Below are 11058 nucleotides of genomic sequence, written 5' to 3'. Positions count from 1 at the left end.
AGCCCTTTCATCAACACCATTCCTCATCGGATGACAAAGGACGTGAGACCTCCGCCTCTCTTCCTTCCATCACCTTGTGCAGTTTGAACTGGAAAGTCATCTGGTAGGTCACTCCCAGTGAAAGCTCTTGCCTCGGTCAGCCCACCTTCTGTCTGCTGGCTTCCTGACATCAAAGTCACCCTCTGTCAGGGGAAGCCGATGGGCCAGTGTCGAGCCCAGCACCTCTGAACTCACGCCCTGACTCATGACAAGGGTGTGATCAATCAACACTCATTCCAGCCGTTTGGGCTGTGACGTCTGCGGGCAGAGGAATGTGACTCTGTTCCTGGTGTGAGAGCGCTTTACTAAAACCGACCATCTTGTGATCAGGACAAGAGTTTGTCTTTGCCACTGTGGTGAAAGACCCACCCCAGCAGCCCTACCCCCGTCTGCCATGCATGTAGCTCACATAAAGTTGGAGCTGGGAATGTCTGAACGTTGCCTGAAATGGCTTAAGCATCCTCAACCACCATTTGCAAGGCCTGCTACATGCACTTACCTGAGCGGGCTGTCCAAGAACTAGTGAAAAGAACTTGATGATCTCTGAAGTCCCTCCCAGCCCCAACATCTATAAAATCTATGAAAATTAATTTTGTTTTTCTGGACAGACATTGAGTATCCTTAGTAATGCAACTGAAGGTCACCCTGCCCTGCAGGTATGCTCTTGGAGACTGCACTGTGTGCATCGGGTGTGCAAAGCTGCTCCCTTGCAACCATCATATCCTTGTCTCCTGCGTTCCCAACTCTTAGGAGCATTGATGGTGATCTCATGCAGCCTCTGTCCCCAGAAATAGCCACCAACCAAGTTTCTGGGGAGGTCAGACAAGGGGGTTCCTTTTGTGGATGGCTGCTGACCTGGAGCAGAAGGAGAAGATGCTCAAACTTTAGCAGTGGACATAACTAGCCTGGATAGCTCCACTGACCCCTTTTCCATTTAGCTTAATGGAGAGCCAGAGAGAAGGGAGGAGGCCGCTGCATCAATGCAGTATGTTCCTCTGCTCCCCTGAGGCTGCAGCTGCCTCTCTGGATATGCTCCACAAGCCGGGCACCCCAGATTTTTGGGCATAGGGCAGCTCCTCTGCCAGTTCTCCACTGACCACCACAGAGCTCCAGTGGTAACATTGCACACAACTTAATCACGAGGAACTCCTCCGGGGATCCCTCTGCCGGGCCAGGGCTGTTGAATGCCAGCCAGGTCCTGGGTGCAGCTGGGTGAGCAGGGGTCTGCCGAACAGCGTTGGCCGAGGAGGAATCGACTGCCCACTGAAGTGTGAAGTTTCCCATGCATAGGCCAAGCTCCTTGTGGAAGCCAGGGTTTCCCCTCGGCCTTTTCTGGAAGCCGTTCGCATGCTGCTCGGGGGCGAGAACCAGCCCCCTGCCCCGTCAGAAACTGAACCCTGATTCCTCCATGTGCCCAGGCCTCTTCGTGGGCAGGTAGCACCTGTGAAGAAAGGTAATCCACAGCCTCAGCACTGGCCTAGCTCCCTGCTCATTGACGGAGGGAGGACAGATAACCCAGTCTAAGGACACTGGGAAATCCCGCTTCAGATGATTATTTCAGGCACGACCCTGAAGCTGTGAGCTTTGAAGCTGTTACACACACTGCATGAGTCACGCTCTTCCTCTGGCAGTGATTAAGTTTCGGGCCTTTCCACAGTCCCCATTCTTGGCATCCTGAGACTCGTTACACCTCTTTCGACGGGAGGGCCGTTCTTTCCTGCCTTGGTGTGAGAAGGGAGCTCCAAGCTGGCATTATGCATGGGGCTGGGTTTGGTTTTCCCTGTAGATTTTGATCAGGCTTTCTTGGTGACAGAAGGTGCATGCATTTACCGCACAAAGGTATGGTCCAAGGGGAATTTCGCCATTGGCTTCCAAGTCTCCTGGTTGAGAAGAGCAATCTTGAGCCATCAGCTTGAGCCGCTTTGCAAACGTTGGGTGAAATGTCTTCTCTTTCCCTGCCACCAGTGTCGCTGCAAGTCCCTTACACCTTCAGATACAGATATCCTTGTCTGCCCAGTCCTCAGATTCATGGCTTCATTTATATTATAGCGGGACCTAGCAGGTCCCAGCATAGGTGAAGGCCTCATTTTGTCCATGCCTAGGCTGCACAACTATACCGTAGGTGGGAAAGTCACTAACTGGAAGGTGTCCTCTGTCTACTCTTTCACGCTGGGGGAAGCCAGCACCTAGTTCCCAAGCGCTGCAAGAGCACCTACTTTAAGCAACTAGCTCAGGAGCACTGGGTGCATCTGTTCCTTACTACAGCATAAAACCAGAGGTAAGTTACCCTGGAATAATCATGTTGTGTGTCCACACCCTTACAACTGATGTAGTTACAGTGGTACAACCCTGTACAACCTCCACATGGCGGGGTTGGTACAAAACCCGTAGGCCTGATCATAACTCTGCAGATGAGATTCAGCCTGCAGGCCGTATGTCTGACCCCCCTGCCTTACAGCAGTCTTCTCACACGCCCGTAGCTAGACCCAGTTTGAGTATCGAGATCTAGTCCTGGATGGCCACTCTGTGGTTCCTATGGGAATTCCCCTTAGACAGTAAACACTGTCAGGACCAAACCTGTTTCTGGCTCTTCATTCATTATTAATTATGAAAGGATCAAGTGTGCAGGTGTCACTCATGCGTGTCTTCTAAGCTACAAGGAGCCAGACTTCCAAAGTGAATGGCTTGCTCAAAGGGGTGATTGCCTGGGTGGCTTCCTCATCCACATGTGCATGTGCAGGCTTTGGGGTCCAGTTGCAAACAGCTGGCTCAGGCAGCGAAGCCATTTGGTTGGAAGTGCCTAAGCATCTTCCTTCACTGGGGCCATCTGCTTCCAGCATTCCCGCTGCCCCCGCTCTAAGTCTTAAGTGGAGCCACTTTGATTAACAGCTGAGCTGACTGGGAAGTATATCACAGACATGATGAGAAGATCTGGGCTACAGCCCCCCAGGGAGTTTTCTCACCCTCCACCACCTACAGTGTGTTACCATATACCAGGGCCTCACTTCGTGGATGACTTAGGGGGTGCCTCTGTGGTGCAATTACACACATGCAGAAGTGCTTGCGCGATGGGCACTCACACGTTTGGACCTAAAGGTAAGGGGCTCCTCTGTCCCATGTATTCACCTCTTGTCTTACATCCTGTAGCCAGTATGAAGTATTCCCAGGCAGGGACTGGATTTTGTTCTTCCCTGGTAGAGCACCTAGCATGAGCAGCACCCTGGTTTCTCTTGCTCTTTACCTACGGCACATTGCAGAGCTTTTTTCTTTTCCAGAGGTGCTTTGAGGCTGTGCTGCCTGAGGCGGGTTGTAGCGAATGATCTTCTGGATGCGTTGGACAAAAGGTTGCCTACAAACACAGAGGATTGGATGCAGTGGGCCAATGGGACCCCTTCTAGCCACAGCAGGGATCCAGGATTGTCATGATCAGTAAGAATGCAAATGTATTGCATTGCATCATATTGGGCTGTATCATCAGGAGATCACTGCCTCATTTGCTGTGGATTCAGATGGATGGCATGCTTTGAAGCATGGGCCATGCACTGAATGATGAGGATAAAAATAGATAGTGAACAGCTGCCTCCTTCAACTGGGGCATGAAATTCAGCCCTTTGCAGAGGACCAGAACATGCTTTCTGCACCACTGAAACGTAAAGCCACAAAAAGTAGGGCCCCAGGAGACCTATGTGGTGCCCAGTTCTTGTGCTGTCTCTCCGCACAGGGAGGAATTTCCCCTGGAATGAGACAAGACCCCTGCAGAAAATAGCACGTGAACATGTCACTCAGGACCATCACACCACAGAGCAGGGATGAAGGAAGACTGCACTTTGTGATGGGTTGGCAGGATGATGGCAGGCCAGAATGGGATGTGCCCCAAGACAGAGACAGCACAAGCACCCATGGCACGAGTTTTGCCTGTCAGCAGCTAGGGGCACAGGGCCCAAGAACCCAGGACCCCCCTGCACCGATCTCCTCCACAGCTGGCAGGCGTCGTGGCCTCAGCAGGGGCCACCACCCCTGCAGCTGTCACCCCCCCCGCGCCTTAGCACACACAGGCTCACCCATGTCACGAGTTTTGCTTGTCTGCAGCTTGAGGTGCAGTCCCCCCCAAACCCCCGTACTTATCTCCTTGAAACTTGGCAGGCTCTGTGGCCTCACCAGGGGCTGCCACCCCTGCAGTTTTCAGCCCGCGGTGCCTTAACACACGTATGTGACATGAGTTTTGCTTTCAAGAATTTTGGGTGCAGTTCCCCCCAAACCCCTGCACCTATCGTCTTGAAACCTGGCAGGCTTCATGCTCTCAGCAGAAGCTACCAGCCCTGCAAGGTTCATCAAATCAGACAAAAAACAACAAAGTTTTAGATATTTCATTGATTCCCTATTCTACCCTATGGCCAGATCTCCGAAGTGGCTCCAAAGCTTTTCCGAAGCGGTCGGAAAGCCTGACGGAGCCAGTGCTTCAATCTGGACGTGCTGCTTCAGACACCAAAGCATCCAATGCTTCTCCGGATCCGAAGCACGGTCTGAAGCCTTGCACAGTCCTAATTATCAAAATAGAGTCACAGAAAATGAGGGCTGAAGGGAGCTCACATCTAGTCCAACCTCCTGCTCCAAGCAGCACCAGCCCCAGCTACATCATCCCAGCCAAGGTGTTGCTGAGCTGGGCCTTAAAACCCCCCAAGGATGGAGATTCCCCAATCTCTCCAGGTAACCTGTCCCAGTGCTTCACCACCCTCCTCGTGAGAGTTTTTTCTAATATCCAACCTCAACTTTCCTTGCTGCAGCTTGAGCCCATTGCTCCTTGTCCTGCCATCTGCCCCCACTGGTGACAGATGTGGTGACAGATGACGATGATAAACATTATCATTAGTATTATTGTTGTTATTCCTCCAGCTGAAGGGCAATATGTAAAGCTTTTGGGAACAGCCCCAAAGCCAAGCTCCACCTTTGTCGAAGCTCTGCTTTGTAAGCAAGCAAGAGGTCCTGGTGCAAGGCCTTCTCCTGGTGTTAGTCATTCTGCCTTGACCTCGCTGTCCCATTCACGTACCTCGTTGATTATCCTGTGTAGTAGGTTCATCTCCGAGATGTGTGCATCAGTTCAGCAGATGGTGCGTCCTCTCCACTCCAGTTGCCGTTCAGCAACACGTTACATTGATGGACGACAACTGGGAAGGGAAGGAAACGGGGGCTCCTTTGACTGGCTGTTTATTAAGATGGAGCTGGAAGATTAACAGATGGCTGCGGTTCACTGGCAGGGAACGTTTCATGTTTGCTTCATTAGCTGCACATCACAGAGAAGCATGGTACTTGCAAGTACAGAAGCATCTCTGCGAGATGGCTCATTTGCGCTGGATGCCAGAAATTACATCTGGAGGAACAGAGCTCCTGACCGAACCTGGTACTCCCAAACATAAGATGTCTGAAGACCAAAACCTCAAGTTCTTGGCAAACCAAGGTGCCCTCATCTCACCAAAATCAAGTTCTCCCTTGAAAGGAGAGAGATGGTTTTTTTTAACTTGCTTTAAATGAAGGCATAAGGGATGTCATGGCTTTTCCTGACTAGGTAACTAATGGAAGAGGAGGAGGATGGTATTGCGGAGAAGGTACGATACCGGGGCTCAGGACCTTGTGTTTGATTCCACTATGGGACTTTCCCTAAGTCAGTGTCGTACCTCTTTCTCTAGTTTCTTCCCTACCACCTTGGGGGAAAGGGAAGGGATTGGGAAAGTAATGTATTCCCGGCTGCTGAGGTTACGGTTTATAAAGCACGAGAGACCCTGAGCTGGGAAGTGCAGTCGGGATGGGGAAGATTACTGTTGTTGTTACTATTATTATTGTGAAGCACAAGCAGCACGTGGAGCACGCGTTTCTTATCTTCCCACTGTGCCTGCTTTGGTTCCCTGTGACTAAAATGTCACACATTTTTCTATTTTTAAGATGTGCAAGTCAGATTTCTGCTTCTGCAGCTGAAATATTTGCTGATTTCTTGAATGCATGTGCAAAGCACCCTTCAGGCTCTCTTGTTTTGGCCTGGAACTATTTCTTTTGTCCAGCATCCAGCAACCAGGTGAATGAAAATGTGTTGAGTGAATCAATACCTTGAAAGCCAAATCCTGCCCTCTGCTATGTCCCTGTAGTCCCACCGCAGTCAACGTTTGCTGAGCGAATCCAGCCGCCCCCATTGATTCAGCAGAGCTGCAGAGGCAGAACCGAGGGCACAAATTGACTCTCGAGCATCAAACGACTCCCACCGGGGTTCATGCCCAAGCACCTCTCGGGAAAACACTACTGATTTTATACGAGGGGTGTAACCAGTGCGCAGTGCTATCAGGGGGCAATGCTGAGTAGGGTTGGCTTACGGCTGAGAACGAAGTAACCCGGGTTGTGCTGTCGTTTCGCTATGTGACCTTGGACAAGCTGCTTCTCCTCTCTGCGCTCAGCTCCCCCGTGGCAACATGGGCAAAGCAATGATGCATTGCTGTAAAGCGCCCTCCAAGTCCAATAGAGTAAAGGGCAAAGCATTTTCACCCCGGACTGTGCTGCTTTCTGCTTCACCAAGAGAAAGCTCTTGGCCACTGCGGCAAGCCTGGACCTTGGTGCGTTCGCTGTGGGGCTCATGCTGGGAGAGCAGGCACTTGCGTGAACTGGGGTCTTGCCCTGACCGGGATGGAGAGGCGTTTGCCTGGGGTCCTCTCCCGGGCAGAGGGGCATGTTGTGATGCGGGACAGAGGTAAGTGGCTGGCCGTCCTGAATCTTCTGGGACGGTTGCAAAGTGGGCAGCCATGTCCCCGGTGTCTCCAGAGAATCCCCAAAACAACCATTTTAACTCCAATTTGGACAGCCTCTCCCCAAATGCGCCTGGAGGCCAGGCAACATCCTGCTGAGACTCTGTACTGCTCTGCATGGGCTAATTAGCTATGCTGAGTACAGGCTAAGTAGCCATGTTCACGTGGCACGGTGCCTGAGCTAATTAGTCCAAGGGCCTCAAGCCCAGTCCCAGGGGAAGCCGTCTGACGTGCGGCTCATCCCTCCTCTTCAGTTCGAGCTGCGCTCAGCCTCAGCCGGGGGTGTTCCCCCCCCCCAGCACGCTAAAGGCCATTTCAGCAGGGCTCCAGCCTGCTCCTTCATTTGCCCCAGTTCTCCCTGGCTCAACTCGGATCCTCCTGCTTCTTTCCGTGTCCATCTCCTCGGTCCCCCCCGTCCAGATGCCTGTGCCTGCCCTCTCATCTCGTGGCTGGCCCCTGTAACTCCTTCCGCGCGCCGTGGGCTCCTCACTGGCCCATCTTCCTGTTCCAGTTTCTCCTCTGTGCCCCTTCACCCTCGTGCTCCCGGATCTCACCCTCTGCATGCCGCTTACCACCACCTCCTCCTCCTGCACCCCGTTGCGTTCACCCAGGTCACCCCTGCGTCCATGGTCCACAAGCCATTCCTCCACCAGGTTACCACCCTGTCCACCTCCTTCCTTGGTCCGGCTGGTGGCCAACTTCCTCGCTCTAAGGGCTGCAGCATTCAGCTACCCCACTTTTCTGTCCTACCTGCCACCTCAACGAGGCAGAACTATTAGCGGGGGCCAGTTTTTGCCATAAATTAGCCCTGCACCCTCCCCAAGAACCACTCCAGTCCCCTTCCCCTGCCTGTTCTGCTGCTCTGCTTTCTGCTTCTTGCCCTGTATTATCTGCCCAGATACTACTACTCTGCTTTCTGCTCCCCGCCCCACCTGCCACTGTGTGGCCTGTCCCATCCCTAGTCTGCCACATGCCACCTTCAGAGGCTGCCCGTGCCACTTGTGGCCATGCTGCAGGTTGAATATCAGGGGAGCATCCAGCTATCCTCAAAGCACTTGAAGAGGGAGGGGGCGAAACTCAAACCAGTCCACAGGTTGCAGTGGTGAACGCCACCCAGAACGATACTGGGCAGACCCCAGGCTGTCCCAGTTCTCCAGCGCTCCTTCACCAGTTCAGGGACAGCCAGCCAATTCAAGAAGATTTTTTTAACTGTCCCTGTATGACATGACTGGAAAGCACATGACGTGTAGTGCAGGAATATAGCCTTTCCATACGAGGCTAGCAGGCATGGCCCCAGGCCTTGGGTTGCCCTTGCTCATGGTTGGACTAGATGACTCTTCGGTTTGCTTCCAACTTTATGGTCTTAGGATCTGAGCACCCCCATCTTGCCCTCCAGCCTCAGTCATTGAGTCTCTAAAGACACCAAGCTTCTTCCTCTCTCTAAGTCATCTGGCTGCTTGGTTTGGGGATCTGTGGAGAGCTACAACAAGCCTAAACCCATCAAAGGGCAAAGGTCCAGAAAATGTAGGAGGGAGCCAAGCACTGGAACAGGCTCCCCAGAAAGGTGGCAGACTCTCCATCTTTGGAGGGTTTTAAGGCCCAGCTTGACAAAGCCTTGGCTGGGATGATGGAGTTGGGGCCGGTCCTGCTTGGAGCAAGGGGTTGGACTGGATGTGGCCGCCTGAAGTCCCTTCCAACCCAAATTTTCCATGACTCCAACGGGGACTCAAGAGTTGACATGTTTGTGAAACCAGAACACATCATCAGGACAGTTTCCAAGAGCTGGGACCCAGTTCAACCCGGTTTGCTGCCTTGCAGGGGGCTGGCAGCTGGGAGCACCCCGGTTGCTGGCCGAGTCTCCCTGGCTGTGTTTCTGCCGGTTGTCCGCTAGATGGGGATTCTCTCTAACAGTACCCAGGAGGATGCAAAGCAGCTGCTGCTGCCGGGAGTGGGAATCTGCATTTTGTTGGCCTGGAGACTGTTTTAAATTGTGTGTCAGAAATCCCTGCTCACCAAAGGAGCTGGATGGGCGGCCACAGGGAGGAGAGTTCTCCACAACCGCTACAGGCACAACAGCGATGCAAATGCTGCCAGCTCTGCATGCTTCCTCCCTAACGCAGGTCTGGGGAACAGCTAAGAAATATTTGGTGGCTGAGAGTCAGTCCAGAGCCACGGCACAGCAATGCTGGACAGAGATTGATCTTTCGGTGACATTTCTATGCTGGCCTGAGCGCTGGTGCAGGTGCAGTTACATTGCACAAGGCATTTAATGCTGCAGGCTAATTCTGAACGGGTGCAAGCAGCACGGACAGAAACAGGTTTGTCCTGGTATAAGCCACAACCGCACCAGAAAGGTTTTGCCGCCGTTGCTATAATGGCATACCTGGTGTGCGTAGACCCGACCTAAGTTTAGTGTCTTTTCTCTTATGGGAAAATCCTAGATTTTAATAATGTAAGTCTTTTAATAATATCTTAATTGTTTTAATTAAAATAAACTTATTTCTTTTAATAAGAAATAAGTTTCCTTTGGAGGTGGGAGGATTTTTGTTGTGTTCAGATCTCCCTGTAGAATTGAACAGAAAATGAAATCCCGTCTAAAGAACTGGGGTGGATGTTCAATAGAAACCAGCACCTTCTCTTTAAAGGACTGTAACGCTGTTGCTTTTGACCCTAATACATTCCAAATTGTGTCCATTCAGGCTTCCTCTTATCTTTTCAGCATGCTGATAGTTTGCAACTAGTACCCGCTGCAATGGTGATAGATGTTTGCCCACTGGGTGAAAGGCTGAAATGGCTGCATGCACTGTATACAGGCTATTAAAGCCTTCAGCTGGAAGCAATTTTAGGGCATTATTATTGAAACTGGATTTAAACTGCCTGCCTGCAATAAATAGAAACACAAAAACATTAGCACTGCTAGGAGGCACCCGGTCCTTCCGGCTTTGCCTGGTACCTTGGCACATATCATCCTCAAACCACCACCCAGTGGAAATTTTGCTCGGTCCTTTACCAGGGTTTATTTTCCTTGCAAAATGTGTTTGTGCCCTGTTGACAACGAGGATATTATTGATGGAAACGACATCAATCATAATCGGAGCTGATGTGCTGGCACTGAAATCCCAGACAGGTCTGCTTGAAACCGCTTCCAGGGTTGGGCTTCAGGGGATACCAGCGGCAAACTGCAACGTGGGCCCAGCTCCTCCCTGTGACAGTCAGCTGTGGGATGGCCACACCTGGTCCTTCCTCCCCACACCCTTTCCCCAGCTGTTTGTCACTCGCCTGCCACGTCTTGGCCATGAACCGAGACCGTGGGCAGCCTTGGGCAGGGCTAACCTCCTCACGTAGCATTCAGGCAGGGCCCCTGAATCCTGAAGGACGCCCCACTGCCTGACATCTCCTGCCAAGGAAGAACATTTCCTTGCAATATACGTATCAAATGAATACGCAAGTTCGTTACATTTATAATGAATTGGAATCAATTATAATAGTTGCCTCTTAGTGGGACGCAGCAGGCAAGCCCCGCTTTGGGCTCTGCACCGCTTCAGTACTGGAGCGACTGTACATTTAGACCCTAAGTGCTCGGAGGCCGCAAGCGGGAGAGGAACAGGAGGGGAAAACCTGGGCCAGACCCAGGCAGACCAGGTTCTTTGGGTAAATCTGATCTCTTTTATTTATTTGACTAACACCAATAGCTGGAAAGTTTCTTCTTTGCAAGCTTTTGGGTACAAATCCCCTTCTTTTTCCCCACTCTTTGAGCTGGTCTAATGAAAGAGATCACCTTTACCCAAAGACCCTGGTCTGTTCCTGTCCTCCTGCGGCTACAGCCAACAGCCCTGAACCCGCGCAGACCCCGCGACTCCCCTTCTGCCACCGGGCCGGGCCTGTTCGGCGCAGGAAAGGGGTGCTTGAGGGGGACCGCAAGGCGGGCGCTGAACGGCGACGAGCAAGCCCGCGCAGATGCAGCACGGACTCTGCCCCGCGAGACGCGCGCCGGGGGCCCACACGAATCAGTGGGTCTGCTTGAGAGCCCGGTGCCAGGCGGCCCTGGAGGAAAGGGGTGTCAGGCAGCGTCTTCGGCCTTCCTCACACCCGGGGTGGGACGGATCCAGACAAGGGCAGCAGGGGAGGGGGGAAGACCCCCCCAGGGGAGAGCCCGGCCATGACGTCACTGCGGGTGACGTCAGAGCGGCCCGCAGCTGGGGGGAACCCCGGGGGCTGATCCCCAACCCCGCAG

General features: G+C 52.6%; 1 protein-coding gene across 1 annotated transcript in view; it reads left to right on the top strand.

Annotated features, from left to right (window-relative positions):
- Window positions 1-3107: 3107 nt before the first annotated feature.
- Window positions 3108-11058, top strand: part of SAMD4A (sterile alpha motif domain containing 4A) — a 170337-nt gene continuing 162386 nt past the window's right edge. Inside the window, exon 1 of the mRNA XM_019551176.1 lies at window positions 3108-3135. Within this exon, the coding sequence (XP_019406721.1) occupies window positions 3108-3135 (28 nt within the window). The remainder of the gene's footprint in view (window positions 3136-11058) is intronic.

This window comes from Crocodylus porosus, unplaced genomic scaffold, assembly GCF_001723895.1.
Source record: "Crocodylus porosus isolate Cpor-Errol unplaced genomic scaffold, CroPor_comp1, whole genome shotgun sequence".
In the NCBI taxonomy this organism is placed as follows: Eukaryota; Metazoa; Chordata; order Crocodylia; family Crocodylidae; genus Crocodylus; species Crocodylus porosus.
This window is presented reverse-complemented; position numbering and strand designations above follow the sequence as displayed.